Genomic DNA, 16867 nt, shown 5'->3' on the forward strand with positions numbered 1-16867 from the left:
CACACGATCCCAAAATCTGCTCCATCCGGCCACTGCAACTAATACAGAAACCCAAGGGCAGCCACCTTCCCAACTTCTCCACACCACCCACACTGCTACGTTACCCTCTTACTGGATCCCAAAATCTGCTCCATCCGGCCACTGCAACTAATACAGAACCCAGCAGCACCTTCCCAACTTCTCCACACCACCACACTGCTACGTTACCTCTACTGGATCCCAAAATATGCTCCATCCGGCCACTGCAACTAATACAGAACCCAGCAGCACCTTCCCAACTTCTCCACACCACCACACTGCTACGTTACCTCTACTGGATCCCAAAATCTGCTCCATCCGGCCACTGCAACTAATACAGAACCCAGCAGCACCTTCCCAACTTCTCCACACCACCACACTGCTACGTTACCTCCACTGGATCCCAAGATACTGAAATACTGGCCTACAAAGCTTATTCTACCTCACACTGCTCCTCACACTCTCCGAGCCTCCAGTACTGCTCGCCTGCTCCCTCCACCACTGAAGGTACGAAGAAGACACTCATCTAGCCTCTTCTCTGTCTTGGTGGTGGAATGAACGTCCTCTCGAGGTCAGAACAGCTCAGTTGATGAGTATCTTTCTCTTTAGAGAAAACTTTGAACTTTTATGAAAAAAAAAACCTACAACAGAGTAAATAAAATGATTGTATTCTTGGTTTGGTCTCACTGCTTCAGCCAGCTCAATACGGCCCATTGTGAACCTCAACAAAAAAAGAGACGAGGAGCAGAGTGCACTTCTACAGAAACATGGTGGAGATAAATTTCCACTGTTCTTCGGTGAGAATCGATTATGAGATCCAGGTGAATCCACGGTGTGTTAGAGGAACCCTGCAGGCCACAGCACATCCCGCTCATCATGGAAAATGGTGTTCATGAGGCAAGAACCGACCTGTTCTGCTGCAGCTTCTCAGTGGTTGAGTCAGAGTTGATGACGAACATCTACGTCAGTGTGATGTTCAGCTGAGCGTGTCTTGCATTATTAGTACTGTGTGCTTTTAAATAACGTTTAATACTCATTATTTACTGTGATTTATACAGATGTTTCCCATCCTCCTCGTTCTACATGACTTTTTCTTCCTCCTCTCCCTCCTTTCTCTTTTTGTCTCTCCTTTTTCCCTGTCCCCTGTCTTGTCTGTCGTGATTGAAGCCAAGTTAAACACAGGACAGAGATGACATCCCGTGGTCTAGATTATATTTTCAGTGACCTTTGACCTCATAAGGAAACTACAGAAAAGTCTGACAGTTGGACAATGGAAATAAAATCTGAGGAGAAAATGGGACTTAAATCAAATCTACAGGATAAAAATATGAGAGTAGAAAGTCTGAATGTAATGTAAAGGCCATCGGTAGTTATTCCAGCGCCGCAGCCAATGACGGGAAGGTCCGCCCCTTCTCCAGACCTTTTCCGTGCCTCTGTGTGTAAAAGTGAAAGAGAAGACGCTGGAGTCGGCTGCTTGTGGTCCCTGCTGTGAGTATGACTGAGTGTAAATCTGCTGCACTCACCACTTTGTTCTGTCATGAATAATGGGAGATGGTAGAGCACTTTACGTGGAATATTGTCTTTTTCATATGCATTTAGATCTTACAATAGCAGCAGAAGGAGAAAGTTGGTGTCGTTTCAGAACGACTGCTGTGCATTCAGAATGACTGAATTTACCATATGAAATAGTTCAATTAAAAGTCCATTGTTCTCAAGGACATTTACTGCATAGCAGCTACACAAATACCGCACCTTGAGTTGCAGGAAGTGTAATCTTGCTCTTGAGCAGCTCAGGATGGAGGTTGAGTAAAGACGAGTTTCACGGGATCTTCTCACTGGTCACACTGCAACCTTCACTCGCTTCATCAGTAAGACACTGTCAGCTCCAAGAACACTTTTTACGGCTGTGAAATCTGAAAAACAAGCCGAGGAACGAGTGGTTTTATCGTTATTTCTTAATGACCGTCATTAGTTGTCAATGCTGCAGTCAAACACGCAGCTAGTAAAGAAATTAATAACTTTATAACTACACAGCAGTCCAATATCGTCTCACTAGTCATATGTGTACCACAGTTCGAGAACCCAGTGCTACGCTAAAATAATTTATTTTTTAAGTGGTGGCATGGTGGGAATCGGAAGGCTGCCGAACCGCCAACGTGCCACTGCGGTGAAGTGAAAGTGAAGTGATTGTGAAACACTGCAGCACAGCATGCGGTGACACGGTGAAACGTGTCCTCTGTATTTAACCATCACCCTTGGTGAGTGGGGACGGGACCTTCATCAAGGGGACCTCAGTGGCACCTTCTGATTACTTAACCACTAGGCCACCACTGGCCCCAGCACCGTCCCCACACACTGCTCCATGGGCCCCCGTCATGGCTACCCCCTGCACACTACAATAATGATGGATTAAAAGCAGAGGACACATTTTGTTGCGTGCACTGTGTGCTGTGCTGCTGTGCATCATAATGACAATCACTTCACTTTTATTACTATGGATTTCCATAGAAATCTGCGGATAAAGCAACCCGCTCCGTTCACTCTAAAGACACAAAAATACACCAACAGTACCGTAGTAACACGGCTGCTCTCCAAACGTCTCTTATCTTATCTCTAGAGTTGTGGAATTCCAGCCTTGTGATGACTGTCAGCAGGAGCCACAACTCCCCACGGGGGCTGTTCCACAACATCAAGGTGAGGCGCAACCATGTGACTTAGACCTTGTCTGGGCGCATGTTCCTCCTGAGTGACACAGTGAAATGTGTCCTCTGCATTTAACCCTGCATCGCCCGGGGAGCAGCGAGTGGGGACGGGGGTGACCTAGCGGTTAAGGAAGCGCCCCCCGTAATCAAAAGGTGGCCGGTTCGAATCCCGATCCGCCACGGTGCCACTGAGGTGCCACTGAGCAAAGCGCCGTCCCCACACACGGCTCCCCGGACGCCTGTCATGGTGCCCACTGCTCACTCAGGGTGATGGATAAATACAGAGGACAAATTTCACTGTGTGCACTGTGTGCTGTGCTGCTGTGTATCACAAGTGACAATCACTTCACTTTTTAATTTTTTTTATTATTATTTAACTACTTGGTAGTTCAGGATTCGAACCGGCAACCTTCCGATTACGGGTCCACTTCCTTACACGCTAGGCCTCCCTTACCTGCCTGCATTCAAGACAAGAGAGGACCCCCGAACCCCAATTCCTTCCCACACACACATTAAAAGAATAAAATGATTCATTACATCATCCCTAAAAAGTCCAACCCAACCCGGCCCGACAGAATTCAGCCCCAGTCCGACCCGAGCCGCCCTTTCCAGACAACCACGCCCCCGTGGTTAGCTCCTTTACTGTCATATAAAGTAAATTTAATTTGCAAACAGATATACATTTTTTATGCATTTTGTTTTTGATCTGATGCTGATCATCCAACTTGCTTTGCCAGTGATTAGTTGCATATCATCTCTCACTGCTTGGTGTAATACCATCCACTATGTCATAATGGATTCATCCCAATATGTTTGATTGTATTACATTACAGGACACCATCTGAACCCCCAAACAGGTTGGTGGGTGACACTGTGAATTTGGGGCTGCATTATATCCTGCAACACAATATAAGGAACTTATACCAGAATCCTTTTTGAGGACTTTAGTTTGTCTTTTTTAGCCCATTGCAGCAGTGTCCATAAATATATAAAATGTATTTTAAATATATAAGCTAACAAAAATCATGTTGAGTACTTGTTTCCCTGGTTTTGTTGCTCTGCACTCGGTAGGATATTTCAGTAGGTAAGATGAAACATCAGGACACCGGCAGGGGATTCTGGTGTATTTAAAATGGCGGAAGTCTCCCATTGGTGGAAAAGTTTAATGGGCGGAGCTGGCCGTCTTAGAGCCTGCAGTGAGGGTTTGGGAACCACTTCCCATGATACTGAGAGCAGATTATTACATTTCCCCTGAATAATCTGGAGTTAATCTGGACACTGTGACCTCTGACCTGTGTGCCAGAAGGTCGACCCACATCTGCGTCCCGATGTTCTGCTTTTCAGGTCCCCAGAGGCAGCAGCTATTTCCCCAACTTCAAAACTCCCACATGCCTCTGTTTTCTCCTGAACGTGTGTGTGTGTGTGTGTGTGTGTGTGTGTCGCAGTTCTTTGTCCTGTGCCACGGCCTTGTCCAGCTGGCCCAGCTCCTGGTCTCAGGTTACCTCAAGGCGTCAATATCCACCATTGAGCGCAGATATGGTTTCAGCAGCCAGAAATCTGGAGTCTTGGCTTCTTTTAATGAGGTAAAATCCATCATCATCATCATCATCATCATCACTCAGTTGTCATTTAAAATACTTGACCTCACACCTTCCACACTGGCCATAAAACATTTAAAATAGAATCTACACAAACTAAGAAACATAATGCAAATTACACACGCACACTCACATGCACACACAAGCATGCACAGACTCACACACACACTCACACACACTTAAACTGACCAAATCAGACCAACTATAACATTTTGTACGTAATTGTACATTTTTCTATATTTCTGCTGCCCACATCTTAGCTCTGACCTGTTCTGTTTTGGGGAGTTTTGACTTTGATCTTTTCTGATCTTTTTTGATCTTTTTTGACTTTATTACTGTCCACTGCTGCACAGCCACAACACTTCCATACCAGACATCCATCTTGTAGCATCTGTAGGTCATGCAGCCAGTCAGACAGCTAGTGAGGTCTGGATCTACATGCTGAGAACCTCTGCTTGGAATGTGGAAGTAGATTTAGAAAAATCTTCCAGTTTGTCCTCAAACAGAAGGAATTATGATTATGATGGACATTTCCTGTTCAGACCAGTCATGGCTTCCCAGCGCATTCAGATGGTCTGAATTGTACTTCCCAACCCTGCACCTTCCTCCACCTCAGAGGAGGAGCATCTGAACCGTTCCTGAAGGAACCTGTTGAACGTATTGTATGTCCCGCTGTTCAGGTGGGGAACACGGTTCTCATCATCTTCGTCAGCTTCTTCGGGAGTCGGGTGCACAGACCTCGCTGCATCGGCGTCGGGGCCATCCTGGCCAGCCTGGGGGTGTTCCTCATCGCGCTCCCACACTTCATCAGCGGGCCGTACCAGTTCACGGGCATGAACAGTGAGTGTCCAGCGGCCAGGACAACATGTCCGTGTCAACGTCAACCTCAGGTGTGTGTGTGTGTGTGATGTACAGAAACTGTGGATGGTCACACAGGTCAGAACTGCTCTGCGCATGAGAAGAAAGCTCATGAGGACGTTTTCCCCGTCCTCCTGCTTGGACAGCTTCTCCTGGGAATCGGTGGCGTTCCCATCCAGCCATTTGGGATTTCGTACATTGATGACTTTGCGAGCAAGAGAGATTCTCCTTTCTACCTGGGTGAGTGTGGAGATACGTGTTCTTCCCGTACATCAGCGTGTATGAGGGTCTGAGCATTTTACACACTGTGTGTGTGTGTGTGTGTGTGTGTGTGTGTGTGTGTGTGTGTGTGCAGGTTTACTCTTTGCCGTGACGGTGACTGGCCCGGCGGTCGGATTCATCATGAGCTCTGTCACCCTGCGCCTGTATGTGGACATTGACAAACTTTCCTCAGGTGAGTGGACCTCTGTCCAGAAGTGTCCTCAGCAACTGTTGTCTCACCCATGCACAGCAGTAGATCTAAAGCAAGGGTGAAGACAGTATCTGCCAAAAGAAGACATTGTCCTGTGTCCTCTACGAGAATGTTAGCGATGATTCACCCATTCAGAAGTTTGGTGACGGAAGATATGAGGACAGGCACATTCCCTCCAAGTGTCCCTGTCCTAGTAATGAGAAGGACGTGACAGGGAGGTTAATATCGTCCCTGTTTAAGGCTAAAGGCACACGACTCACTCCATAAATGGGAGGACATGGAGGATGTGAGGACACAGGAGTGATCAAGGAGACGCAGAGACAATACATGTATCCTACTGCTGGAAAGAAGAATGGTAGCGTGTGCATCAGACCATGTTGTGAGACAGTTGTGGTTCTCAGGACTCTCATGGAATGTTGTGTATTTGCTACTTTATTGAATTCCTTGTAAACCAGTCCATTTATCGTAAAAGAAATATTTGGCTTTAGAGTGAAATGGGGGAAACAGGCAGCTGGTGCCGACTGGGTGGTCGTGTGAAGACTTGATCCATGTGGTTCTGCTCAGGGTGCAGAAGTTAAACCCTCAGCCAGTGAAGACAGGAAGTCTTTTTTAACTGTTCTGTCACCGCCTGCGTTTTATTCAGCCTCAGATGAATCAGAGCAGATCTCGTGTTTGTCCATCTCACCTGAAAATGAATCTTTCTACAGATGCCATCCCGATGGAGCGCTCTGACGCCCGCTGGGTGGGCGCCTGGTGGCTGGGCTTCCTGCTGGCAGCCACCTTCCTCTTCCTCACCGCACTGCCGTACCTGTTCTTCCCGAGGAACATGCCCCGGCCGGTAAATACGCACGAGAGAACGCACACTTCACTCTGCCAAGCGTGTTGTGCAAGGTCCAGATATCTGCCGCTGAGCTCCGCTGGAGAACTCCCAGAGAGCGTCTCCGGTGGACATGTGATCCACACTCGTCCACCAAGCCGCCATAAAAACCTGTCTCACGGTGTTCAGGAGAAAAGCGTTCTATAGAACATTCTACACCTGACTTTTATTCTGTTCTGCTGCGTTCGTGCTTTGCAGGAAAGCCCAGAGGACACCAATGATCCCACGTCAGAAGATCTGGCCAGCAAGAAATCCGAGGAGACACAGGAAGTTACGCTTCTGCAATTCTTAAAAAGTGAGACACACACACACCTGCAGTGTGGGAAGCACAATGAGAGCAGATTTCCTGTCCTCGCAACGTGGTGTGAAATTCCAGATGCAGCTGCAGACATGGAGGCCCGTTTCTCTTTGTAGAGTTTAGTAAGAACCAGTTCTGCCCAAATGGACAGGATTTCCTCCAAAAAAGTACATAGCAAGGTGGAATTCCTTGACTATTCCTTTTTACATATATTCATTTTTTGTGGCCAAAAATGATCTTTAGTGCACAAAATTGAAAACTGACATGAACAATTCCACAGTTTAAAATCCGTACAGTCTCGGACCTGTACAAGTCTGGACCTCTGCAGTCTATGACCTGTTAAGACCTTGTTAAGCTCTGTTCTGACATCTGAAAAGAAGCGTGCTAAGAGACGCTCATTGAGCCATGAACTGTGGAACCGGTTGGTCCAGGAGATCCATGAAAGCCCAACAGTAACAGTCTTCACTGGTGGCACGTCAGAACGGGTTTCCGCCGGCTGCCAGCGTTACTCATCTTTCATTCTCGCCTTCCAGGCTTCCCTCGCACGGCGCTGCGAACTCTGCAGACGCCCATCTACCTGCTGGTGGTCCTGGGTCAGGTGTGCATGGCCGCAATGGTGGCTGGCCTTGCAACCTTCATGGCCAAGTTCATTGAGAACCAGTTCTCCCAGTCAGCCTCCGTCTCCAACATGCTGATCGGTACGCTGCGAACCAGCAGAATCTCAGCAGAGCGTCAGAGGCGCGGCTTTCAGGCACTGTGTGTGTTTTAGGAGGAATTGACATCCCGTCAGCCATGCTGGGGATCCTGTTGGGAGGCGTGATCATGCGTCGAGTCGCACTCACCGTGCGAGGCTCGGCGCTCATGTGCTCCGTGGTCGTGTTCATCAGTATTCTCACCGCGATACCCCTCCTCTTCCTCGGCTGCTCCACACCGGACATCTACGGCGTCACTAAGATGTGAGTTTCTCGGTAGAGATGCCCTCCTTTTAAATCCTTTTATTTCCTCTGAGTATGAAAGTATAAAAGTGACTTATTACAGCTGCATAAAACACTGAAAAGACTGAAAAGAAAAGAATGACCATAAATACAAAAGGCGAATTATTTTCATTAGGGGACGCGTGCACACTGGTTTATAACTGGGTTTGTGGACATGCAAAGTTTCTTTTTGTGCATAGAGAGAACCTGTCAGATTTATTACAATCAGAACTGGTGTTTACCAGCTAACCAGGAAGTCTGGTCTGCAGCCCTGAGCAAGCAGCAAAGCAGCAATATCACCACAACTTAAAAAAAAGTGACGTGATCGTCATTGTGAAACACTGCAGCGCAGCACACGGTGACATGGTGAAATGTGTCCTCTGTATTTAAACATCACCCTTGGTGAGCAGTGGGCACCATGACAGGGGACGTGGGGACAGTACCTTCATCAAGGTGCTTCCTTGGTGGACCGGGATTCGAATCGACAATTTTCTGATTACGGGGCCACTTCCTTAACCGCCAGGCCACCACTGGCCCGCAAGGTCACCACTGCCACCAAGATGGTTCCATGCCGGACCGGGATTCGAACCGGCAATTTTCTGATTACGGGGCCACTTCCTTAACCGCCAGGTCACCACTGGCCCGCAAGGTCACCACTGCCACCAAGATGGTTCCATGCCGGACCGGGATTCGAACCAGCAATTTTCTGATTACGGGGCCACTTCCTTAACCGCCAGGTCACCACGGCACCTTACAATGATACAAAAGAAATAACAGATTTTGTATAAGGTAGTGGACTGAAAATGTAGATGTTTGGCTCTGACATGGACCTAAATAGAAAGTAAAGTACAGATACATAAAAAAGACTTAATTATATAATTATATATTTAATTGTATAATTATAGCTTTAATTATATAATTATATCTTTAATTATATAATTATATCTTTAATTATATAATTATATCTTTAATTATAATCTTCTTTGTTACTGTTACTGCTCTGGAGTGAGTCCAAAGCTGAAGGTTGTAATTATGCTTGATTTGGTTCTCCTGGCTTTTTAAAGCCTTGCACCAGGGAACAGTTCCTGCTCGGAGGAGGCCTTCAACCCCGTGTGCAGCTCCAACCAAGTCGAGTTCAGGTCTCCGTGTCACGCGGGCTGCAGGCTGAACCCCTCAAACCAAGAATATGTAAGTTCTGCCTTGTTCAGAAGTTTTCTCTTTACTGCGCAGTTCCTGGTGAACTTGCGTCTGTGCAGGACGTCCTACGCAAACATTGGAGAAGATAAACGACTGACCCTGCAGTTGGCCTGCATGAAGCAGTGGGAGAACAGGGCCCTGTTCTTTTCTCCGTTATCAGCTTGCTCTTTCACCTTCATCTTTCACATTCTTATCAAACTTTCTCTTTCTGTTGGTGGGAAACAATCAGAGTCCTTGTTAACATTGTAGAGGAAGTTCTTCAGCTCCCAGGCATGTGACCTCCTCTGTGGTGTCCACACAGATCTACTCCAACTGCAGCTACGCCGGTGACGTCCAGCCTCGCAGCTGTGGGAGTGGCTGCTCCAACCGCCTCGTCCCGTTCATGATATTCTCCTCCATGACCTGCATCATAGCCTCGCTCTCACAGACTCCGTCCTTCATGATGATCTTGAGGTACGGGAGGCATCCATCAGCCTGACGAAACAGAACCATCTAGACCAGGGGTGGGCAAAATCCGGCCCGCGGGCCACATCCAGCCGGTTGATCTTCTCATGACTGCGTTCATTAGAATTCGTCCTGTAATGCCTGCCGTTATGAGCAGATGGAGCTGGAGATCGACGGCGCTCAATCTGGCTGGAATAAGAGCTCTTTATTTCTACAAGCTGGTACAGCGCGGCCATTTTTTACGTGGCTGCTCTTACTCCCTGGCGCCAAACCGCGTTTAACCGCCATGTACCCCACATCTCAACATCTACATCCAACCTGCTCAGTTCCTTTTCTTTCTTGGTCCAAAGTAACACAGTTCCCTTTTTATGTCTGCATTTGGTGCAGATTAGATGTTTGCCCGGCCCTGATCTAGATCTAGAACATTCAGTGAGTGTCTGAGTCTGGTGGGTTTCATTAATGACGACTGGGGACTTTTCCAGAACGGTGAAAGCAGAGGACAAGTCCTTTGCCCTCGGGATTCAGTTCATGCTCTTCAGAGTGCTTGGTGAGTTCTGGATCCTCTGACCACCGTCGCCTTTTCATCTCATTATTAACACGGTGGCAGGTGATGGGAGATGTTCTGAAGGTTCCTGTATCTGCCCGTCTGCAGCCTTCCTGCCGGCCCCGGTGCTCTATGGACGAGCCATCGACTCCACGTGCATCTTTTGGGGCTCAAAATGTCAGATAAAGCGCTCCTGCCACTACTACAACTTGGACCAGTTCAGACAGAGGTGAGGTGCTGACGTCCAGACCATTAGCTGTGTTAGAAGGTCATCATCTGGTATTATTTTGGGACAGCACTTTCTGCAGTGAACTGATGTCTTCCACTTCCAGGAGTCACCTCAGGATTTGAGGACCAGAGGTCTTTTAAAAGACTTTTTGTGTTGTTGCAGGTTCCTGGGACTGCAAGTGTTTTTTATTGCTGGAGGGATGCTCTGCTTCTTCCTCTCCTACCTGGTCATCAGAAAAAATGCCAAGCAGAGCGAAGGGCCGGCGAATGGCTCCGGCATAAAGGAGAGAGACTTGCAGAACAGCCTGTCTCAGCAGATGCTGCTGAAGGACCCGGAATCCCACCAGGACGCAGTGGAGAAAGTGTGAAGGGAAGAATTGTGTTTATCCACAGTGGACAGTAGGCTGGAATGCTCTCAGTTCCACCGTCATGTGAAGCTCCAGGGTTTGGGTTTCTTTCTCCAGTTATGTCATAAAATGCATCAATTATGGTGGATCAGCAGTTTGTGGTTGGTGATGGATCTGAGAGATCAAGACCTGAGAAGGTTCATGGTGGAGTTCATGGCATAGTGTGTGTCTCTGGACCCACGGTCAGAACAGATACACATTTAATAAAAATATACTCATAAACAGACATTTATACCTACATTTTGAATGATTATAAGCATGATAAGAGCAGACCTGTGACCAGGTGAAGCCTGAGGGACGTCCTTTCTGTTTACAGGTGAACATCTGCAGGAAGAGTGCTCATGAAAAAGATATATGCAGCCTGCATCTCATATTAACCATTTTATTACATGCCATTAGCCTTTTTATTCATACAAAGCTTGTGAATATGAATTTATTCTGGGTGATATTTTTATTCAGAAATGTGAATCTTCTGCCCCGTTGCTAATGTGAAGTTTGTATTTCTGGCTTCTGGCTGTCAGCAGTAATTATTGTCGGTGTGTTGCAAGACGTTGTTGATGCTGCAGAACGTCTCAGACGAATAAAATGTCGTTGTCTGGTTTGTCATGATGCGGCAGGGCTTTGTTACATAAGAAACACTAACTAAGCTCCATTTATGATATTTTTTGTATTACAAATGCATACCTGAAATATCCTGTGTTTGTATTCAGTAATTAATGGTGCACACACACACACACACACACACACACACACACCCAGGATTACAATGACAGATAACAATCGCTGCCATTCCTCCAGGTTCCAGCGTTGACATGTCCTCCCCCGCCCGGCCCCCTTGGCCACGCCCCCTGGCTGCATGCACGTGGCCTGTTGCGCAACACTGCAGCTCGGGGCGTTCGGAGGAATAAATGAAAGAACTGGTTTTACACCAGATTTACATGGGGGTTTACTCCCTCCGTCACCATGGTGACATGTAATCCCATCCGTCTTTTACGCTGAGCTTCTGTCAGCAGGGAATGTTGAGGAACAGGAGACCTCCTGCACGTCCATCGCCGCGTACCAGTAACCAGAGTTTAATCTGTGGCCAGGGATCCTACGGGTGGGGAAAGCATTCTAGCAGAACTTCAGAGGATCTCCTGTTCTGTGGGGACGCTGCTTTGCTCCGTGGCACCTCAGTGGCACCTTGGCGGCTCAGGACTCAAACTGAGATGACCGCTGACATAAAACATCTTTAATTCCAAAACGTTTAGTAAGAGATGCCTGAAATGGAAAGAGAAACTGGATTCCTGATCTCATTTTCCACAGCATGGACTCCTTGGCCCTGGCAGGGTCTCCACTTCCTCCTGACCTCCTGCTGGGCTGCATTCTTGTGAAAGCTGCGCCACATGGAGACCCTGCTGTTTCCTGCTAAGACAAGAAATTCACCTAAATCAGCTACTGAAAACGGAACCATCATCGGACGTGAAGCAACACGTCTCGCCGCCTGAAAGAGGATGATCTCCTGATGATGTCTGGTCAGAAGAAAAAGCTTGACATGATGGAACACAATGGAAGAATAATTAGACGTTCCTCTATGTATTGGAAAGAAACTCCTGCTGCAGGGTCCATAATGTGAACCAGGTGACGTTTCACTACCGTCTACCAGCCACGGATCACATGATCCATCATCTTTACACAAAGACCTGACCGATGGAAACGCTTCACACACCACTCAGAATAATTGGAACCGTGCTTGATTTAGTTTCGCTGGTAGAACATATAAAACAAACAGGAACTGCCGTGTTTTTTCATGGCAAGTCCACGTCTGAGAAAACGCTGCTCCTCCAGCGCCGCCTGGTGGCAGCAACATTACATTTACATTCACCATGACGCCTTACAATCAGTAGGGTCAGGGACAGTCCCCCTGGAGACATTACAGTGGTAGTAAGGGGGGTTTGTCTAGTAGCCTTGTAAGTGGGGTTGTAGTAAGTAAGTGGGGTTGTAGTAATTAGTAAGTAAGTGGGGGTGGTAGTAAGTGGGGTTGTAGTAAGTGGGGTTGTAGTAAGTAGTAAGTAAGTGGGGTTGGTAGTAAGTGAGTTGTTAGTTAAGTAAGTGGGGGTGTAGTAAGTAGTAAGTATTAGTGGGGTTGGTTGAGTAAGTGAGGCTTGATAGTTAAGTAAGGGGTAGTAAGTTAGTAGTAGTGGGTTGGTAGTAAGTGGGGTTTTAGTAAGTAAGTGGGGTTGTAGTAAGTAGTAGTAAGTGGGGTTGGTAGTAAGTGGGGTTGTAGTAAGTACAGTGGGGTTGTGTAGTAAGTAGGTAAGTAAGTGGGGTTCTGGAGTAAGTCGTAAGTAAGGGGTTGGTAGAGTAAGTGGGGGTTGTATGTAAGTAAGTGGGGTTTGTCAGTAAGTCGATAAGTAAGTGGGGTTGGTAGTAAGTAAGTGGGGTTGGTAGTAAGTGGGGTTGTAGTAAGTAAGTGGGGTTGTAGTAAGTAGTAAGTAAGTGGGGTTGGTAGTAAGTGGGGTTGTAGTAAGTAAGTGGGGTTGGTAGTAAGTAGTAAGTAAGTGGGGTTGTAGTAAGTAAGTGGGGTTGTAGTAAGTAGTAAGTAAGTGGGGTTGGTAGTAAGTAGTAAGTAAGTGGGGTTGGTAGTAAGTGGGGTTGTAGTAAGTAAGTGGGGTTGTAGTAAGTAGTAAGTAAGTGGGGTTGGTAGTAAGTGGGGTTGTAGTAAGTAGTAAGTAAGTGGGGTTGGTAGTAAGTAGTAAGTAAGTGGGGTTGGTAGTAAGTGGGGTTGTAGTAAGTAAGTGGGGTTGTAGTAAGTAGTAAGTAAGTGGGTTGGTAGTAAGTAGTAAGTAAGTGGGGTTGGTAGTAAGTGGGGTTGTAGTAAGTATGTGGGGTTGGTAGTAAGTGGAGTTGTAGTAAGTAAGTGGGGTTGTAGTAAGTAGTAAGTAAGTGGGGTTTGTAGTAAGTAGTAAGTGGGGTTGTAGTAAGTAGTAAGTAAGTGGGGTTGGTAGTAAGTGGGGTTGTAGTAAGTAGTAAGTAAGTGGGGTTGGTAGTAAGTGGGGTTGTAGTAAGTAGGTGGGGTTGTAGTAAGTAGTAAGTAAGTGGGGTTTGTCTAGTAGCCCAGTGGGTAACACACTCACCAGAAGAAGCTGTAATGCTGTAAATGTAAACTTGGGTCTAGTTTGTGACCCAATAGGCTGCTAGTGAAAGTGAAGTGACGTGATTGTCACTGTGAGACACTGCAGCACAGCACACGGTGACACGTGTCCTCTGTATTTAGCCATCACCCTTGGTGAGCAGTGGGCACCATGAAGGATGATGAAGAGATACTCCTGCTTGATGAAGAGATGAGCCTGCATGATGGTGATGAAGATGTGGTTCTGCTTGATGAAGAGATGGGCCTGTATGATGATGATGAAGAAGTGGGCCTGCATGATGAAGATGTGGTTCTGCTTGATGAAGAGATGGGCCTGCATGATGATGATGATGAAGAAGTGGCCCTGCATGATGATGATGTGGTTCTGCTTGATGAAGAGATGGGCCTGCATGATGATGATGATGAAGAAGTGGCCCTGCATGATGATGATGTGGTTCTGCTTGATGAAGAGATGGGCCTGCATGATGATGATGATGATGTGAGCATGCTCAGTAGAGATGTGGGTCTGCTTGATTTGTTTGTCTTGCTGCCATAACGGAGATGCAGTTCTGTAGGAATCTGAACCAGGAAGCACTGACCATCCCTGAACCCCACAACAGATGATCTGCACATCTGCTCTCCATGGTTCTGTGAAGAACGTTTTATTAAGATGATAAATGTGTAAAATTGAGACAGACTCTGTGTCAATTATTTTTCTTTTTAGCTTCTAGTTGCCAGCCTGACTCGTCACCTCTGATGGCAAACGTCAACCACTGAGGTGAGGCTGAAGTTCAGAGGTCATTTCATACACAGTGCTTTTTATCTTGGGGAATATGGGAGTACCTTCCTACATTCCCACATGGAGACTCCAGTTACACTAAAAGCTCAACACGTGTGGACGCGTGCAGCTCTGCCAGCGTGGAACCCGGTGTTGGGTTCCGTGGAGGAACCAGACGATGTCTGCAGCTTCACGCTGTGTCCTTCCTATGGGATCCGGGGCCTCGTGGTGGAGGTGGCGTGAGAACCACAGCCGTAAAAAGCAGCTGTGGGGCCGAGAGCACAGATATACGACAGCAAGGGACCCCAGACATAGATCTACAACCAGAACAGAACAGAGCTCCACTGTCAGGGTGGAAAAATACAAAATCCAGGCACTTGGCAGCGCTGCTTGCTGCGTGGCAGCAGATGGAGACTCCAGTCAGATGAAACCGAGTAGATGGAATGAGAACACACACACACACACACACACACACACACACACACACACAGAATACTGCCATTACAAAAACACATTTTTATTCTCAGTCAAAGACTGGAGCGTCAAATCAAGCCGGAAAGGAATTGAGAGGAGCATCAGATGAGGAAGGAGCTTCATCGATCAAACTGCTTTAGTATTTAATGCTGTGGACTTCCTGAGTCTTTACACTCCAGGTTTCCACGACTCATTACGGAAGTCACTCGGAGTTCTGAGCGGAGATCTGCGTGTGTGTGTGTGTGTGTGTTTATTAGTGTGTGTGCATCTCTCAGGCTTTCTCCAGGTCCTGTGGATTCAGCACCTTCCCGATGAAAAGCAACGCTCCGCTGGGCTCATCTCGAACCAGGAACAGGAAGGGGCGGTCCACCCGGTAGGCGACGCCCATTGCTTGGCTGGCTGCTGCTGCGCCAGCGTTTGGGTACTGGGAGCCTTCGGGGGCCGTTTCCATGACAACCTTTTGACGGAAAGTGGACAGCTTCGCAGGCTGAGCGGTGATCTTTGTCAGATCCGTCTGCGACAGCCAGTCGGACAGACCTGCAGAGGAACCGTGTCTGAACCATGTCATGAACTTGAACAATAGTCTGTGAACCTGTGGACTCACCAAGGTCAGAAAGCAGTGGCAGCGCGTCGAAGCTGTAGCTCAGTTTGAGGATGGGCAGCATGAGCTCTGCCTCCACGGGGTGAAGGGTCATGGAGAGGTCCTGCACAAACTCAGCTGTCAGGCTGTCCTCAATCAACGTCATATTGCGTGTGACCTCGTCAGGCAGGAAGTAGTAGACGCTGACACCCTGGTCCATCTGAACCTGAGCGATCTGAAGAGGAACCAGTCAAATAAAATCCCAGCAGCTGCACTGCTGGTCACCCTGGAACACGGCCTGAATTCCTTACTGTGCAGCCGAGGTCTGAGTCGACGCCCATTTTGATTGGGTAGTTTCTCTGCTGCATCATGGGAATACGGGCGGGTCCTTCACCATCCCGCTGGAATTCTTCCATCTGGCCGCTTTGGCTGAACCGAGTCACCCACTTACCTGTGGAGTCAAGTTCAACATGGCGTGGTCTCCATGCTCATTTAGCAAATCTTAGCTGATGTCGTAGCTCAATGAATCTGTCATAATTAATGTTCAGCAGAATTATCTACATATCTACAGCACCCTCTTCAGAATTCCAGAATTGACCATTTGATGATATGTGATAGATCATGGAAACTTCAGAGACTAAATTCTAAACTAAATGCCACATCAAGACAGGAGACCATAATCACTTTATGCTTGAATAAGATAAGATAACCCCAATACCAAAACCACACTCCACAGGACTGATGTCTGGAATTTTCCAAAAGATCTGGAATCTAAACACCTGACTGGTCTGACCCTCTCTTTTACCTTTGAAGTAAGCAGCCGCTCCAGCACTGACCCCTCCGGCCCGGGGGAGGGGGGTAGAGAAGGTTTGCTCCACTTTCCCACCAGTTTCACTCTTGAACCAATCATTGATGTTCTTTAGGTCCCTGGCCCCACCCATGAGTGTAAGGGGTTTAACGCCATACTGCTTCGACACATCACTGCTGTACTCTGGATTTACACGCAACCCTGAATGCACAAAATCACAGTCACAAACATACACTCACACACACACACACACACACACCTCCCCACACAATCAGAATTCTAGTCACACATACTCCTAACCATATTAACTTGATGTAGTAAGAGTGTGGGTAAGGGGGTGTGAGTGGGGCTGTGTTTGTGGGGTGGAGTAGGTGGGGCTGTGTTTGTTGGATGGTATTTTTGGGGCGATGTTGGTGAAACAGGGTGCTTCTGTTGGGGTCTCCATAGTCCTGCTGGGGGACTTCAACGCTCACGTGGGCAATGTCAGTGAGACCTGGA

General features: G+C 47.5%; 2 protein-coding genes across 3 annotated transcripts; one reads left to right on the forward strand and one right to left on the reverse strand.

The window, feature by feature from the left end:
* Positions 1-1449: 1449 nt before the first annotated feature.
* slco2b1 (solute carrier organic anion transporter family, member 2B1) lies at positions 1450-11223 on the forward strand. 2 transcript variants are annotated; one of them, XM_028967735.1, is made up of 15 exons: positions 1450-1506; positions 2636-2712; positions 4166-4303; positions 4999-5158; positions 5234-5416; positions 5532-5630; positions 6356-6486; positions 6724-6820; positions 7357-7521; positions 7593-7779; positions 8862-8985; positions 9296-9447; positions 9921-9985; positions 10091-10211; positions 10374-11223. In XM_028967735.1, the coding sequence occupies exons 2-15, from the start codon at positions 2659-2661 to the stop codon at positions 10576-10578; spliced, it is 1881 nt and encodes a 626-aa protein (XP_028823568.1). In that variant the 5' UTR covers positions 1450-1506; positions 2636-2658; the 3' UTR covers positions 10579-11223. The 2 variants fall into 2 exon arrangements, with proteins under 2 accessions (XP_028823568.1, XP_028823569.1); XM_028967736.1 differs by having other exon boundaries at positions 5255-5416.
* Positions 11224-15003: 3780 nt separating this feature from the next.
* serpinf1 (serpin peptidase inhibitor, clade F (alpha-2 antiplasmin, pigment epithelium derived factor), member 1) lies at positions 15004-16564 on the reverse strand. The gene is made up of 4 exons (XM_028967716.1): positions 16367-16564; positions 15873-16012; positions 15586-15796; positions 15004-15518 (listed from the first exon to the last, which is right to left on the reverse strand). The coding sequence occupies exons 1-4, from the start codon at positions 16500-16502 to the stop codon at positions 15253-15255; spliced, it is 753 nt and encodes a 250-aa protein (XP_028823549.1). The 5' UTR covers positions 16503-16564; the 3' UTR covers positions 15004-15252.
* Positions 16565-16867: the final 303 nt, after the last annotated feature.

The sequence above is a fragment of the Denticeps clupeoides genome, unplaced genomic scaffold (assembly GCF_900700375.1).
Source record: "Denticeps clupeoides unplaced genomic scaffold, fDenClu1.1, whole genome shotgun sequence".
In the NCBI taxonomy this organism is placed as follows: domain Eukaryota; kingdom Metazoa; phylum Chordata; class Actinopteri; order Clupeiformes; family Denticipitidae; genus Denticeps; species Denticeps clupeoides.